Source organism: Dromiciops gliroides, chromosome 6, assembly GCF_019393635.1.
Source record: "Dromiciops gliroides isolate mDroGli1 chromosome 6, mDroGli1.pri, whole genome shotgun sequence".
In the NCBI taxonomy this organism is placed as follows: Eukaryota; Metazoa; Chordata; class Mammalia; order Microbiotheria; family Microbiotheriidae; genus Dromiciops; species Dromiciops gliroides.
Genome location: NC_057866.1, coordinates 3813781 through 3831888, shown reverse-complemented (window position 1 = coordinate 3831888; position 18108 = coordinate 3813781). Strand labels below are relative to the sequence as shown.

The window sequence follows — 18108 nt, the reverse complement described above, 5'->3', positions numbered from 1 at the left end:
CACCACTAGTCAGCAATAGAGTCAAGGCATTGTTGGTGACTTGTGCTGGTGGTGGGGTGATTGAAATGAGGTCTTGTTGCACTGAACTGACTGCTCATGTTCCTATAGGACCACTGGTCTGCAGGAGGGCAGGCCTGCTGGTGGATCACCCCAGACCCATAGCTTCCCTACAGTGAGACTGGCTTTTGCTCACTTGCTGCTGCTGCTCTTGGATCTCATTTCCCTCCCACCCCAGTGAGACACACATTTCCTTCTAGGCTGTTAAACTGCTTGCCTGCTCCCTGGTCAATTTGAAGGCAGTTTTCTAGTTCTTTAGAGGGGAATTTCTGAGGGTTTCAGAGGGTTCCTTCCTCACTCTACCATCTTGACACCAGAAGTCATCGTTTGTAAATTTTTATATATATATATATATATATATATATATATATATATGTGTGTGTGTGTGTGTGTGTGTGTGTGTGTATATATATATATATGTATATATATATATATATATATATATATATATATATATATATATATTACGTGGATAGAGCACAGGCCCTGGAGTCAGGAGTACCTGAGTTCAAATATGGCCTCAGACACTTAACACTTACTAGCTGTGTGACCCTGGGCAAGTCACTTAAGCTTCATTTGTGGGGGTGGAGGGATATTATCTTGGCCTTGCTAAAAATTGGCAAAGATAATATTTTAATTATCACATAGTGGAGAATTATGACTGTAAGCTAACATAATTTCTAGAACACCAGGGATCCTGAAGTACATTGGAGACTGTAGACCTGGAAAGGATTATTGTAACTCAGGTCATGTGCATAGACACATTTCATCATTAAAGAGAGTAAGACTTAAATCATAAGCCCTATTATCTTCTTCATTTTCTTCTTATTGCTCTGGTTTCATCTTTAGCTTTTCTCTTGACCACATGCCACATATCCATTCAAATTGTCAAAACTTGTTATTTCTATGAACCCATCATCTCTTCTCTATTTCTCAGCTAAAGTCCCACTTTCTACAAGAATCCTTTCCATTCCCCTTTATCATTCTGCATTTCCCTGCCCCTTCCTACCTTCCCATTGTGACTACTCCTGATTTATCTTGCATAGAATATTTGTTCATACATGATTGGACTTTGCTTGCTCCATTGTATTGTGATCTCCTTGAGAACAGAAACTCTGTGTGTGTGTTTCTTTGTATCCATATAGCTTACCACACACACACACACACACACACACACACACACACAGTAGTGCCTAGGACATAGTAGCTGCTTACTAATGGCTATTTAATGGGCTGACTAATACAGAATGCAGATGGGTGAAGAACTAACTGCTCTTCTCTCTAGAACCCAAGAATCAGCAGTCTGCTGAGGTTGGCAAAACTCAAATAAACCAACTTCTAGGCACATTAAGAGGCAACATATTTTAAGCCCTCATTTAAAATTCAATGTAATTTGAATGACTTTAAGAATGCCATGTTTGGGTAAAAAAGAGAAGAAAGTTTGTCTAATTGACCATAGTGAGCACTGAAAAGCAAGTACTGAGCATGTGGTTCAGATGTTCCTGACTAAAGTAAGAACATCAAGGCCTTGGGCCCCAAGGTGAGAAGTACCTAAAACAAAACACATTTTCTCCCTCATGTGCTTCCCAGCCAGGCTCCTATAAATGTCTGCCTTTGTTTTCCCATGGATATGATGTGACCCAGTTAGATGTGCTGAGCTGAGGGCAGGTGAGAAGAGGCAAGTCAAAAGGAAGAATAGGTACATAGCAACACATATATCTGAAGTGTCCTTAAAAAGGGTGAATGTTGAGATTTCTTTAGAGTCTCTGAGAAGCTACTGCAGCCAGGTCCCTCAGACCATGACTCAACTAGGATGGGGGTTGCTGTACCTGGGCCTCATGGCCATGGCTAAAGGGCTTTGGAAGGATAATGATCTGCTCAATGTCTGCATGGATTCTAAGCACCACAAGTTCCAGCCTGGCCCAGAAGATGTCCTTCATAACCAGTGTAGCCCATGGAAGAAGAGAGCCTGCTGCACGGCAAACGGCAGTGTTGCCATTCACAAAGATGACGCCTCCTCCCTGTACAGCTTCAACTATAACCACTATGGGATGATGACCCCAGCCTGTAGATGCCACTTTATCCAGGACACATGTCTCTATGAGTGTTCCCCCAACCTAGGACCCTGGATCCAGCCGGTGTCCTCAAGTTGGAGGAACGGATCCTGAATGTTCCCCTGTGCAAGGAGGATTGTAACCAGTGGTGGGAGGACTGCCAAACTTCATACACCTGCAAAGAGAACTGGCAGAAAGGTTGGAATTGGACTTCAGGGATTAACAAGTGCCCAGCTAAGGCTTCCTGCCACCCTTTTCCATTTTACTTCCCAACACCAGCTTCCCTATGTGAGAATATTTGGAATCATTCTTACAGAGTAAGCTCTTTTAGCTGGGGCAGTGGCAAATGTATCCAGATGTGGTTTGACCCAGCCTCAGGAAACCCCAATGAAGCTGTGGCTAAATCCTATGCTTTTGGCTCTGCCCCAGGCATCTCCAGTTGGAAGGCCACTTTCCCCTTCTTGATTTTGACACTGCTGTTGCTTCTCTGGGCTTAACCCTCATCAGCAAAGAAATCTCACCAATCTACATGTAAAACCATAGCCAAAATTACTCCCAGTGTGAGCCCCTTGGACTCCAGCTTCCTGACCAACACAGCTTGGCTCTCCTGAAACCCTGGCTTCCTCCCATCTGGATTCTTTCCCCTCAAACCTGATCTGGAAACCTCCAACCCCCTACACGATGGATTTCACAGACCCCCACACCACTACTGAGTGAGGCAGGGAGTGCCTTTCTCCCCACTTTTAAGTGACTCCAACTCCAGTCTCCTACTTTTTTCTCTGCATAACAAAATCTACCCTTTTCTTCTTCCTTCTTTTCTTTAGGGGAAATTAAATATTGTTTTTGCCCTCTCTAAAGTGAAATCCTCCTTAATATTACTCCTTTCTTTTTTTTCTAGTGAGGCAGTTGGGATTGAGCAGCTTGCCCAGGGTCACACAGCTAGTAAGTGTCAAGTGTCTGAGGTCAGATTTGAACTCAGGTCCTCCTGAATCCAGGGCCGGTGCTTTGTCCACTGCACCACCTAGCTGCCCCCTGCTCATTGTTTCTTACAGCATAATAGTATTCCATTACATTCATATACCACAACTTGTTCAGCCATTCCCCAATTGATGGGCATCCCCTCAATTTCCAATTCCTTGCTGCCTGGGATGCTAAAAAGTTCAACTATGAAACCACAAAAGTGAAAGAGAAAAATACAAGACATGAAGCTGAACATCTACTTTATAAATGAATGCAGGGAAATATCACTATGTACATTTCAGACCAAAGGACTATTGATGAAACATACCATATACCTCCAAAGAAAGAAAAGAAATACTGTAAGTATGGGAAGCATTTCCTGCTGGGCAGTTAACACCAATCTTAGAATACAAGAACTCAGTAGTCACCAAGGTTAGAAAAGTTTCTCATTTTACAGGGCTGCTGGGCTAAAGGAAAGAAATTGAAGCTCAGACTCAGCTAGGCAACATGCTCTCAGTGCTATGTGCTTAAGTTGTAGCCATTATTGCTGCTGTTGAGTGGGGATGGGGAGAGAAGGGAGAGAAATTTCCTTTTTCTTTTTTTGGAAGTCCAAGGGAGAGCTGGTGCTGGATCTTTCCCAGGGCAGCCCTAAAAAGTGAGGTGGTAGAGCTCTTCCATAACTCTTGTAGCCTAATGAAAAAGGTTTCTCCACAAGAGTCTATCCCCCATGACATCCAATGATCAATACTATTTGCAGACACCTACCCTCTGCCCCACAGTTGTGCAGACACATAGGGAACAATCAAGAGTTGCTGTATCACATCAGCAAATTAAAAGTACCTTGCCCTCAGCAAAATTCAATGTCCAAGTCCTTTCGTACAAAGCCAGAGCACATATTCCATGGTATTATCCCCATTACATTTACTCATATTATGAGAGGTATCTTGCTGGAGAAACTACTCTATCACATCACACATACAATAAGCACAGTAGAATCTTGTATGCTCTGCAACTTTTAGTCAGTTATGTGACTGCAAAAATGTAGTAAGCTATAAAATACTGTTTGTGAAAGCAGGCAGCTCTCTTCTTATACCTTTATCCAGGATATGCCTGATATATGTATAGGCTACACTTTTTTTTTTCCTTGCAGGGCAATGAGGGTTAAGTGACTTGCCCAGGGTCACACAGCCAGTGGGTGTCAAGTGTTTGAGGCCAGATTTGAACTCAGGTCCTCCTGAATCCAGGGCCAGTGCTTTGTCCACTGTGCCACCTAGGTGCCCCCCTGATATATGTATAGATAATTTTCATAAATATGTTATAAAGAGGAGAAAGGCAAAGAAGTTAATAGGCATTGTTATTCTCTCAATTACTTTTCTCTGTAATAGGCTGTTATTTTTCTTAAGTATTTGGTAGTCTACATACTACTTTTTAATCAAATACAACAATAATAGTAACATATACATGAATGGATCTGTGATCTCAGCGATATGGTTGCTACCTCCAGTGATGGACATCACAAACCATCCATATCTGCACATCTTGTGCAATTCTTGTCCACTTCTCTCATGTTGGAAGTTCAACTCAATATGAGGGGTGTGCGTTTGAGAGAGAGACAGAGAGACAGAGACAGAGAAAGAGACAGAAAGAAGCTTCCTTGCTTTTTATTGACATTAAGAGGAAACCAATAGAGTATTTGGGATGTCCAACTGCTATCTATTATTCTCACCATATGACCCATCCAACTTCTTCACTCATACCTTTCCCTGTTGATACCCTTAGCTCCAGTTTTCTTTGTGATTCCTTTTTTATGTTTTGCACACTACTACTACCCATCACGCCCCTTCTACATTATCTTTTGAGTAATAATTAATTTTAATTCTTTAGAAAATGGAGTGTTTTGTGATACACAGTCATACCACACCAATAGTATAATATTGGCATTAAAAAGATGGGACTCCATTTTAAGGAAAAGTTTGGGATAATTAAAGGTGTTCTATAATTTCCTTTAGGCAATGCAGGTTTTTCCCCCTTCTTCTGGGTTAAATTCTTTGTTTTCAGTGTCTGTTCAAGCTATCTATCTATCCTGGTGGAAGATCTGTCTAGATTGTTCATCTAACTGCATATTCATTAGGTTTTTCCTGTGTGGATGGTTAGACCAAATTGTTTTGAGTGGATATGAATCTCAACCAGCACAATGTCATCTATGAACATGAGATTCTGGAGGATTTCATCATCTATGAAGAATTTTTCTTGGATTCTTGACTTGGATTCTGTACTGGATCTCCCCCATGATATCAAGAAACATATGCTTTGACAAGACTAAGTCTCCCTGTTTTATGCCTCATCTAATATTCACGTTTATAGTATAGTTTTCGCTGTTATATCTTTCAAGGAATTTTGAGGTCTTCATGGGAGTTTTTTTGTAAGAGAGCCTTTAAAGTGACATCTTGCTCTATTACATCAAGAACTTTTTTTAAAAATAGATTTAATAAACACAAGGGAATCTTGTAAAAAAAAAGGGGGGGTGAATGTTGATACTCTGTGAGGATAACAGGTTTCACTTGTGTTTTAGAAAATTGTTTTTAAGTCTCCTTTTATGATAGAAATATTATTACTAATAGTACTGTTAAATGATTTCAAAACTGATTAAATTGTCAGGCAAAAAAAATTATTAATCCTTTGACATCGATTTGGTAGGAAGAGTCCCATATAGAGCACCAGGAACACCTGCTTTGCATAGGTTCTTTTTTTTTCCTGGGGCAATGAGGTTTAAGTGACTTGCCCAGGGTCACACAGCTAGTAAGTGTCAAGTGTCTGAGGTCATATTTGAACTTAGGTCCTCCTGAATCCAGGGCCTGTGCTTTATCCACTGCACCACCTAGCTGCCCCTGCATAGGTTCTTTATAATTTTCACCAAACACTTAAAGAAAGCCATAGAGTACATTAAAACAATTCAAAGGACACAAATACGGAGGGGGTGATAGACAATATGTTGGAGACAGTAGCAGGATGTAGAAGAATCTAGAAAGACTACAAATTAGGGTGGTGGGGTAGAGAGTAGGAGACCTGGTCATCTAAGCAGTAAACACTCAGAGAGAGTGACTCAGATCCTTCTCCTCCCCTTTAATATGAAGGTGGGAGGTATTTGGAGATATTGTCTGTTCTGCTCTACACCAGGTTCTCAGAGGGTTCCTACACACAGTCTCTAGGCTTGATTCAGGAGAATGGGCAGGTAGGCAAAAGAATGAGAAGATTCAAAAGAATGAAGCAAAGATTAAAGAGATCTTAAAGATCCTCATTTTCAGTCCAGAAATAAAGTGAATCCTTTATTTAATCCTTAAGAGTATTCAAAGAGGCTGAGCTTGAAGAAAACTCACAGCCATTCTGAGCCCTTTGTCCCATTCCTGCCATTCTGTTTGTCTGAGACAGGCTGGAACATCAAGGGGAGGCTGGTGAGAGATAGGAGAGAGAAAAATTCATTAAAGGAAATCTCTTTGGGGCCCATGCCACACTGGAAGAGAAAAATGGCAAAAAATTTTCCAGAGAAGTTCTCTTCAAAGTGCACATTGGGTGACCCTTGAGTCTACCTCATGGGAATGTTGAGACAAAATTATAACAAGACTATAGGATTTCAGATGTTGAAGGGATTTTAGTGAGTCTGTTCCAATCCATGTCTGAAAAAGAATTCCCTCTTTACGGTACCTGATAAATGATCATCTGATCATAGCCTAAGAAACCCTGATTCACCATGTGTACTCCTCAGAAATAGTTATTACATCTTTCCTGAGTCTCCTATTCTCCTAGCAAAACCTCCCAATGTGCTGCAATGCATTGACACAGGGCCCTTTATCATGCTGTTTGCCCATTGCTGAACATTTTACCTTTTACCATCCTCCTTGAAGTGTGGCATATAGAAAGGATACCAAACTCTCATGGTGGCCTGAGCAGGGCCAAGTGAAGGGGGACCATCGCCTTGGTTTTTTTTTTACCTATGCCTCTATTAATGTCACCCAAAATCTCATTAGGTTTCCTATATGTCACATCACAGTTACCCTTCACTTTTTTCAATCAGCAAAAATCTTCCTTCTCTCCCTCTACCACAGCCCCTCAATTGAGAAAAAAGAAAATCAAAGTCCCTCTCCTAATCTTGTGTAGGCAAGCCAAACAAATTTCTATATTGAATATTTAGATAGATAATTGGATGGATACACATTAAAAAAACTTTGGTTTTTTAATCATTCTTCATTCATGTTTACCTTTTGATGTTTCTCCTGACTCCTGAATTTGAACTTCAGTGTTTCTACATGGCTCTGGTCTCTTCATCAGGATTGCTCCAATGCCCTCTATTTCATTAAAAATCTCTTTCCCCCCCCCCTTGCAGGATTATATTCATTTCTGTTGAGTAAATTATTTATGACTGTTAACCCCTACCATCTGCATTCTGACACATCATATTACTTATTCTCTGCTGTTAAATCATGTGTGGTCTCAGTTGTGGCTCCTCACTACTTGAATTCTTTCTTGGTTTTTGCAGTGATTTTTCCCACTTTGACTGGAAAACTCTGGATTTTGGTCATCATGTTCCTGGAATTCTGTATTTGGAGATTTCTCTCTTGAGGTGACCAGGGGATACTTTCTACTTCCACTTTCTTCTAAGTTCTGGTTCAAAGAGATTTGGGCAATTTCCTTTTAGGATTTTTCTCCTTTTTTAAAATATGTTTATATAGTTCATTAAATATTTCCCATTTACATATAAAATATTTTCAACATGGTCCCTAGTCGTGAAGGGCAGTTTGGCTTTGGATCCCTCAATGATACCTATTGACAGAGGGGGCCATTATTCTTGTCCCCACTCTCTCCTCCCAAGACTATGGCTCAATCTGAATGGTTGCCTCCTTGACTCATCTCACTTTCTGAGTCTGGAGAAATACCCTGACTCTGTCATGCTCATCTGTCCCTAAAAAAACATAACTTGTCAAAAATATAACCTGAAGCAACAGGGAAAAAAACCTTCAGTTGGTCCTGTTCTGTGCTGGTTAATTATCTGGCTTTGCATAAGATGACTGCCTAGTGCTGTAGGCTCCTCCCTTCTGCCCAGACACGGTGAAACATTACCTGCTTCAGGGTAGAACCAACTTCATTTTCTTGGTATTCCCAGCACCATGGGAATACCAATTATTTTATTCTCAGTATTTTATTTTATTGAATTATTTTATTCTCAGCATCTCACAAACAAAACAATAAAGAGATTGTTATGTTTCCTTCCCTCCACTCCAGAGGTAGGTGACAGCCAGAGTAGAATCATGTGTATACTGTTAGATTTGGTTAATATGATGGCTAGTTATGCTGAAGTAGTTTTCTCTTTCTATTTTATTCATTAATATAAGAAAAGATGGACTCTGTGTGGGGGGACAACATATTGAACAATAAAAAGGAAAAAATGGAAAATTATTAATGGATATTTTAAAATATGATTATATGAATTTATAAATTATAAATAGGAAAATGAACAAATTAATGCATTGTATATACATAAATGAATAAAGAAATGCCTGTTACATTGAGTGGTTCAGCCCACTTTTAAGCCTGTGCACAAGGATCATAGAAAGAACCCAAGCTATAGACTAAAGAAAGAGGAAAGAGGAAATGAAGGGTAGGTTGGAGACTGGTCAGGAAAAGAGGAGAGGCAAGTGTAACACTAGTCATATGTAGGAGGCTCATTTCTGGGTCACATTGTAACACCATGACAGGAGAAAGAGGAAAGGGGGGAATGGAACAAGCTTTATTAAGCACCTACTATATGCTAAACACTTTACAAATATCTCATTTGATCCTTGGAAGAACCCTCTGAGGTGCTCTTATTAGCCCCATTTTACACTTGAGGAACCTGAGGAAGAGAGATGTTAAATGACTTGTCCAAGGACACACAGATAGCAGGTGTCTGAGGCTAGATCTGAAATTATTTCTCACTCTGGGCCAACGTCTTGCACTGTGGCGCCACCTAGAGGCTCCCTAGAGCGGGGGAGTGGGGAAGAGGAGGCACTAAATCTGAAAAGGGAGTTATCAGAGGGGCAAATCTCTAGAAAAGTCGCTGATGCACTGCCTTGTCTTCGTGTTCCCAGGGCGTCTGAGAGGAGCAGGGCTTCCTGAGGCTGAGACCAACCACCATGGCTGTGTCCCCCACACCTGGGGAGCTGGAATATGTTAATAACTACACATCAGAGAGCAGAGCAAACGGGAGTTATGTTGGGAGAGAATTTTTCTCAGGTAACTGGATGGAGATCCTCTCTCTGGTCATTGCCCTGGCTGGACTGGTGGGGAACAGCACCGTCCTGTGGCTCCTGGGCTTCCGCATCCCCAGGAATCCCTTCTCCGTCTACATCCTCAACCTGGCCGGAGCAGATGCCCTTTTCCTTTGTTGCTCCTTTCTGATTTCCATAGATCGATTTGTTGATTACTTGGGTTATTCTTTCAAATACTACGTAGCAGTGTGCACCAAATACTGCTTCTACGTTGTCGGCCTGAGCCTCTTGGCTGCCATCAGCACCGAGCGCTGTCTCTCCGTGCTCTTCCCCATCTGGTATAAATGTCACCGCCCCAAGCACATGTCTGCGGCTGTGTGCGCTGTCCTCTGGGCTCTGCCTGTTCTGTTCTGGGTAGCTGGTGCTATCGTTTATGTTCGTATTAAACATCAGTATTTCCTGGACTTCTTATTCATCACTGAGTTCATGTGGTTCGTCCTCCTCACCTGTGTGCTCTGCGTGTCCAGCCTGACTCTGCTGCTGAGGGTCCAGTGCAGCTTCCAGCGCCAGCACCCTCCCAGGCTCTACCTCCTGGTGCTGCTCACTGTCCTCATGTTCCTGGTCTGTGGCCTGCCCTTGGAGATCGGGTTTTTCATAGAATACTTGAGCAGAATTTCCATGCATTATTGGTTTGCTCATCTCATGGCCTATGTGAACAGCAGTGTGAACCCCATCATTTACTTCTTCCTGGGCAGACAAAGGCATAGAAGGAGGGAGTCCCTCAGGGTGATCCTCCAGAGGGCCCTGGGGGAAGAACAGGAGTTGGGAGGTGGGATTAGAGACAATCCCCACACCAACAGCCCAGAGACCTCATTCTGAAGTTAAGAACAAGATGCTCAGACATGGGAGTCCTTGAAATAAACCCCTAGCCCCAAGCCCACCTGCAGCCCCCTGCCAACATCCCTCAGAGAGAAACCAGGATTCCCCCTTTCATCCCTTATGTTAGTGCCTAGGATTTGAACTCTAAGCATTTATTAGGTGCCTACTACATACCAGACAGTTGGCCGGTGCTGAGGATAGAGCTCCAGGGCCTGGAATGGAAAAACCTCAGGTCAAATCTAGCCTGAGATACTTACTGCAACCCTGAGAAAGGCACTGAACCATTGCCTCAGTTTCCTCATCTGTAAAACGAGTTAGCAAAAGAAATGGCAAACCACTCCAGTATCTTTGCCAAGAAAACCCCAGATGCCATCACAAAAAGTCACACAACTGAATAAGAATATACCAGACACTGTAGTAAGTGCTTTACAAATATGTCATTCAATCCTCACAATATCCATGAGAAGAAGGTACTCTCATGACATCCATTTTATACTTGAGGAAACTGAGGCAGGCAGAGGTTCAGCAACTTGCCCATGGTTAAAGGAGAATATTGAAGTCACCCACAATAATATATTGACTGCTTCTCTTTCCTTCCAATTCAATTGAAATTTCCTTCAAGTACTTAGATGTTATGCTACTAAGTGTCTCTATATTAAGCGCTGATGTTGCCTTGAAGCATGATACTGTCTCCCTATTTATCTTTTTCTTTTCTATATTTTACTGTGGTCTTATCTGAAAGTACCACCTCTAACCAATCTTTTTTCAGTTAAAATAAATTGAAATGGGGTTTTCTGACATTTTATTTTGACTCTGAGTGCTAATTTCATATGTATTTCTTATAAACAACATACTGAAAGATACCACATAATCCATTCCGTTGTCGTTATTTGTCCTTGAAATGGACCATACAGATGTCATGATTTGCACTGAATTGGATTTAAATGAGGGAGAGCTGTGCAAGGTTACCAACCTCACTCCTTCCTCCAGAGCTATCTGGGTCCAGTGGCAAGATAGACATCAGGACAATTGGAAATGGCCCTGGATATTTTTTAAGGCAATTGGGGTTGTGTCTTACCCAGGGTCACACAGCTAGTAAGTATCTAAGGTGAGATTTGAACTCAGGTCTTCCCAACTTCAGGGCCAGTGCTCTATCCACTGCACCATCTAGATGTATCCATTCTGTTGGAGCAGCAAGGTGGCGCAGTGTATTGAGCTCCACACATAAAGTTATGAAGATTCATCTTCCTAAGTGCAAATATGGCCTCAGACACTTACTAGCTGTATGACCCTGGGCAAGTCACTTAATCCTTCTTTGCCTCAGTTCCTCATCTGTAAAAATAAGTTCTAGAAGGAAATGTCAAACCACTCTAGGATCTTTTCCAAGAAAACTCTAAATAGGGTCACAAAGAGTTGGACACAACTGAAATGACTGAACAACAGGTCCATTCTGTTATTCTCTTCCATTTCATGGGGGAATGGACCCTATTCACATTTGGTTATGATTCTAAATGAATCCTGTCTATTCATTCCAACCCTTTGGATATTTTTCTCTCTCTCCTACCACCTCCCTTATCAATCAGTCAATACAATGAGAATTGGAGTGATGTCCCCTGCTGGAGATATGCTGTAGGAAAGTTCTGCCATGAGGAGATGTCTGATTTCAAGCCATGTGGCTTGGAAGGTCAGTTCCTTGGTGTCGGGAAGTAATGTTTGCTTGTGGGTACTGTCAATCAAAGCTATCAATTAGCTTGGAGCTGTGCGTGTGCATGTGGATGGGCTGTTTCCGGTTTCACAGGAGGTTTGTGGGATGAAGAAAGAGCGAGGCTGGCTCTCTTTCACTGGAACCTTGTGTGGAGTGGAGCAGAGATGCTGGCTCCCTTATGTTATGGGGGGAAATGGGGTAAGGGTTTGGGGTAGGGACTCGGGGTCCTTAGGAATTCCTCTTTAAAGAATTATACCCTCTTGCACACAAAAGCAGTGAAAATAAGATGGTAATTTATTTAGGGAAGGGAAGGGAAACCATGAAAGAAAATGGGGAGAGAGGTATGGCACAAAGCATGTGGCTTTGAGATACCAATCTCCTTGAGCAGGAGGCTGGCAGGTACTTTTATAGAGGACTGATGGGGGGGAGGGTGACCATCTGACTGTAAAAAGTTCCTTTAGTGAGGGGTGGAGGACCATCCCCCACTGGTAGTAATTGGAGGAATAGGGTGAGGAGTGGCTATGGATCTCTCAAGCCATCTCTCTCTTCAGGACACAAAGGCAACAGTCACACCCAAACTTATCTCCCCAGGGGTAAGGGGGACCCGAATGAAGGGTGGAGATTGTGGAGCCAGCTCAGTCTGAACTGGTTCATCTTATCTCTCTAGGCTCTCTTATCTGTCCTCTGGTTTAGTTTCTCAAGGAGAAGATTCTTTGATGTGCCCCAGAGAACTTCTGGGGTACTCTGGGCCCCATGACATTTCCCCACTTCTCTATATACAAGGAAAGGGGATGAAGATTCTTCTGAAACTGCTTCATGCTGAGTGGGGGTTGAAGAAATCACGACGAAAGGGAGGGGGAGGAAAGAAAAGTGGAGAAGGCCTGGAGTGTGCGGAGCTGCGAAGTCCAAAGGGTCCAGAGGCAACAGGTAGGCACAGTGCGATGAATTCTTGAACCTAGATGGAACAGACTTAAACAAAAAATTAAAAGAAACCAGGGCAGGGGCAGCTAGGTGGCGCAGGGGCAGCTAGGTGGCGCAGTGGATATAGCACCGGCTGTGGAGTCAGGAGTACCTGAGTTCAAATCCGGCCTCATACACTTAACACTTACTAGCTGTGTGACCCTGGGCAAGTCACTTAACCCCAATTGCCTCACTAAAAAAAAAAAAAAAAGAAAAGAAACCAGGGCAAAAAAAAGAAAAAGGGTTTATCAGATAACTGCTTTTTCCCCAGTGGAAGCTGGAAAGGCTGAATGCTGGACAGGGCGTGGCCTGCCTTACTAGAGTTAAGTAATCAGATCAAAGCTTAGTTCTGTGAGAGGCAGTGTCTGTCTGCATTTTTAGGGTCCTTTCCCATCCCCTTGACTTTGTACCTTGATTGAATGCTAGGGCCTGAACAAGAGACTAAGACAGGGGTCACCCCTGACTCATCCCTAGGCTTGCCTCCTATGCCCAGCTTAGCCATGGGCTTGGCCCTGGAGATGTCAGTGACCAGGGGCTGGCCAGGAGACCAAGCTGCAGAGTGCTGGGTTTTTGCTAGGCCAACCTCTTGGGTGCTGCCCTGGGGACAAAGGGGTAGGAGAGCTGGCCTCACCTTCATGCGGTGTCCCCCACTTCCGTGTCCCAGTTTACTGCAGCTGCCAGAATCTCGGCCACCCAGAGTTCTTCTGGTAGCAGATGTGGTGATTGCTGCTGCTAAGCTTGGTCTATGGAGTGGGCACGAGCCATCTTTTCTCTCTCTTTGGCTACTGCCAGATCCCTATTATTAAAAATCTTAAAAGCATGGGGCAGCTAGGTGACACAGTGGATAGAACACTAGCCCTGGATTCAGGAGTACCTGAGTTCAAATCCGGCCTCAGACACTTAACACTTACTAGGTGTGTGACCCTGGGCAAGTCACTTAACCCCAATTGCCTCACCAAAAAAAAAAAATCTTAAAAGCAGCATCAAGGAGCTGTGAGGATGGGGCTTGGGGGCCCAATTCCAATTTCTGGAGTTTCCTCTTAATGTCAGTCAAGGGGATGGGAAAGGACCCTAAAAATGCAGACAGGAGTGGATTGACTGATAAAATTAATATTGAGGACAGTTATTCCTACATCTCTTTGGGGGTCTAGGTTGGTATATTTCTTCAGAGAGTCCATGAGGCAGCTCATGAAATAAGCTGGATTTTCCTCAGCCCCCTGTGTGATCTCCTTCACCTTCTCATAATTGACTTATTTCTTAACCCCCCTTCTTATTCCCTCAACCAGGCAGGTGACCATGTGATTTCTATGAGCCCTGTCTTCCCTGTTATCATAGTTCCAGCTCAGTTCTGCAACTGGGACAGCTGTAAGTCCAGGTACCCCAACCCAGTTTCCAACCCACGAGTATTCATCCCCAACTTGTACCACCAGGTCCCAAATCTGTTTTTTCTCATCGGGGGTACAACAGCTGACAAGAATAATTTGCAAATCGGTCCAGGAAAGGTCAAACTGCCGTGTCACAAACTTAAAGCCGTATATGAACTTTGTGGGGTTCTCTGAGTAACTCCCCAATTTCTCTTTAATCTGAGATAAACTGTTCATGGAAAAAGGAACATGCATTAATGTTGTGCCCTTCCCAATGGGAAATTCCCTTAATGGGAGCAGGGGAGCAGTGGGAGATGCTGGTACAGACCTGGGTGAAGCCAGTTGGGGGGATAGTTGGGGAGATAGCTCAGGTGGAGGCAGAGCCAGCGGATTGGGCGGAGGGCCCAGGTTAGTCTGTGAGGTGGGTGGGGGAGGGGTAACAGGCTTTGGCTGTGGCATGGGTGGAGGTGGAGGTGACTACAGATTAGGTAAAGCAGATGGGAGCAGCTGCATGGGAGAAATAGGACAATAGGGAACATGATGGATAAGGGGAAGAAAATATGGAGAAGGGTACTGAAGTCCCTTCCAAGAGCTGACTGAGGAGTTTGGGAGGGAGGGGTAAAGAGGAGGGGGTGGGGAAAAGGGAGTAAAGGGAAAACCTGGAGGAGAAGAGGGTGGGGTGACCTGAGGGGATGGAGTAATAGGAGAGAAGGGCATGTCAGACTAGTCAACCTGTTCCCGGACTTGTGATGATTCCCCATCAATAGGGCATCATCTAAGAAGGCATCTGATACCTGAGCCCCCTGTGAGGGAGAAGGCCTCTTAGGGTTATGCTGAGCCTTTGGAGATTCAGTTGGTTTTGCTGGGCATATCCTATTCTGTTCCTTTCCTTTTGACTTCTGCCTTAAAATCATAAAGGCCTATATGTATGGAATTTCTGTCCATCTCCCTTCACGCTTGCAAAACTTATCCAACTGCAAAATGGTATTATAATTAAGGGTGCCGTGTACAGGCAGTTTCCTTCAGACTCTAAGGGATACCGTGGCCAGACAGTTACAAAAATGGATCATGCATCTCTTTCTCAAGTTTGTAAGTTCTAGTTTATTCCAATCTTTTAGGATGCACCCCAGAGATGAATTTTTCGGAATGCTCCCTTTCTGTCCCATGACTGTACTATCTAAGGAGAATGGTCTGAAAGTGGTTCAGACGTGAGGTTTAGCTTTCTCAAAGGAGAGAAACGCAGCTGCCAGTCTCATGGAAGAGCGGAGCACTGGCCAGGGACACAAGCACAAAAGTTCTTACCCAGAAACGTGGAGTCCAAGGGTCCGAGTGTGGTTCAGACGTCTAGCTGAGCTTTTGGTGAGGGAGGGAGACCCAGGCTGACCTCCACTGTCACATGCAAAAGCTAACCATCTCTCCCTCTCTGTGACTCAAACGGGAGGTTGAGTCGAGTGGGAGAGGGAGAAAAGAAACCAAGAAGGGAGGGTCCTACCTCCAGGTTTTTTGTGCCAAGAGGAAAGAGGCAATTTCCTGTGTCCCCATATGGGCCACCAAAATGTTATGGGGCCCAGAGTACCCCAGAAGTTCTCTAGGGCACATCAAAGAATCTTCTTGAGAAACCAGAGGACAGATACACCTAGAGAGATAAGATGAACCAGTTCAGACTGAGCTGGCTCCACGATCTCCACCCTTCATTCTGATCTCCCTTACCCTAGGGAGATAAATTTGGGTGTGGCTGCTGCCTTTGTGTCCTGAAGAGAGAGATGGCTTGAGAGATCCATAGCCACCCCTCACCCAATTCCTCCAGTCACTACCAGTGGGGGATGGTCCTCCTCCCCTCACTAAAGGAACTTTCCACAATCAGATGGTCACTCCCCCCCATCAGTCCTCTATAAAGGTACCTGCCAGCCTCCTGCTCAAGGAGATTGGTATCTCAGAGCCATGCTCTATGCCTTTCTCCCCATGAGAAGTCCAAGGATTTCTCTTGGTTTCCTTTCCCTTCCCCTTCCCCTAAATAAAGGATGAGGTCCCCTTGCCAGTTGAGAATCACCGAAAGCCCAAGCAATTAGCTAACCCTTTGGGCACCTACTCTGAGACCTCAGCCTCCCCTCCTCCTCAAACTCATTCTCTACCTGTTTCTTGTTCCACTCCTTCTCCACCTGCTTCCATACCTATGGGTCAACCACAGTCATATCACTCTAGACCTGAGACCTCTCCTTGCCCACTGGGCTGATCTCAGAACCAATTCCTGTGCCACACAGGGAGTGGATATCAGTCTCCTTCTATCCTGCCTTACCCCCATTTACAATCGGGGGGAACTCAATATGTTTCCCATTTCTCTGTTTTTTTCCATTCAGCCGACCCCATCTGCTTTACCTAATCTGCAGTCACCTGCGGCTATCTCCCTTTCCCCATCTCCACCCATGCAGCAGCCAAAGGCTGTCACCCCTCCCCCACTGGGCCCTGCGCCCAATCCTCTGTCTCCACCTGAGCTATATCCCCAACCCAGGTCCTTACCAGCGTCTCCCACTACTTCCCTGCTTCCATTAAGGGAATTTCCATTGGGAAGGGCACAACAGTAAGGCATGCCCTTTTTCTATAAGCAGGTTATCTCAGATTAAAGAGAAATTGGGGAGCTACTCAGAGAACCCCCACAAAGTCATAGATGGCTTTAAGTCTGTGCACTGAGTTTGACTTTCCTGGACCCATTTGCAAATTATTCTTGCCAGCTGTTTACCCCTGATTAGAAAAACAGATTTGGGACCTGGTGGGTACAAGTTGGGGATGAACACTGCGCAGGTTGGAAATTGGGTTGGGGTCCCTGGTTTTACAGCTGTCCCCGGTCATAGAACCTGAGATGGAACTATGATAACAGGGAAGACAGGGGCTCGTAGAAATCACATGATCACCTGCCTAGTTGAGGGAATGAGAAGGGGGGTTAAGAAACAGGTCAATTATGGAAAGGTGAGGAAGATACACAGGGGTCTGATGAAAATCCTGCCGTCTTCATGAGCCACTTAGCAGACTCTCTGAAGAAATATACTAACCTAGACCCCCAAGAGATGTAGGGAATTACTGTCCTCAATATTCATTTTATCAGCCAGTCTGCTCCTGACATTAGGATAGAGCTCAGAAGTTAAACTGGGGTCCCCAGATCCATCCTCACAACTCCTTGACATTGCTTTTAAGATTTTTAATAACAGGGACCTTGCAGTAGCCAAAGAGAGAGAAAAGATGGCTCGTGCCCGCTCCATAGAGACCAAGCTCATATAATAGCAGCAGCCATCACCACATCTGCTACCAGCAGAACTCCGCGCTGGCCGAGATTCTGGCAGCTGCAGTAAACCGGGACACGAAGTGGGGGACGCCGCACGAAGGTGAGCCTGCCCTCCTACCTCTTTGTCCCCAGGGCAACACCCTAGATCGGCTTAGGCAAAAATCCAGGGCTCTGCAGCTTGCTCTCCTGACCAGCGATCGGGTCAGGCCTATGGGCCAAGCGGGACATATGAGGCAAGCCTAGGAAGGTTTTGGGGGCGACCTTCGGTCTTACTCTCTGGTTCAGGTCCTAGCATGCAATCAAGGCACAAAGGGGGGATGGGATAGAAAGGACCTAATGTAGACAGACACTAGCCTATCACAGAATTAGGCTTGAACTGTACCCTCCTGTAAAGGCAGGCCACAATCCCTGTCCTGCAAAAAGGTCCCACCTGACTCCTGTCATCAAAACTGAATTAAGTCCCTTTTCGGGTTTTTGCTCTAGTCAGTTTAATTTTTTTTGTTAAGTCCTGTCCATCTAGGCTCAAGGATTCATAATGCCTGTGCCTACGTGTTGGGCCTTGGACTCCTCGGGCCCCTCACAACTCCGAGCATCAGGCCTTCTTCCACCT

General features: G+C 44.4%; 2 protein-coding genes across 2 annotated transcripts; both read left to right on the top strand.

Annotated features, from left to right (window-relative positions):
* Window positions 1–1853: 1853 nt before the first annotated feature.
* LOC122732531 (folate receptor alpha-like) lies at window positions 1854–2608 on the top strand. Its single transcript, XM_043972742.1, is given in 2 exon segments — window positions 1854–2208; window positions 2211–2608. Coding segments are annotated over 2 exon segments (750 nt in total). The 5' UTR covers window positions 1854–1856.
* A 6630-nt stretch (window positions 2609–9238) lies between these two features.
* LOC122731760 (mas-related G-protein coupled receptor member X1-like) lies at window positions 9239–10192 on the top strand. The gene has a single exon (XM_043972037.1). It carries the CDS (start codon window positions 9239–9241, stop codon window positions 10190–10192), a length of 954 nt encoding a protein of 317 aa, XP_043827972.1.
* Window positions 10193–18108: the final 7916 nt, after the last annotated feature.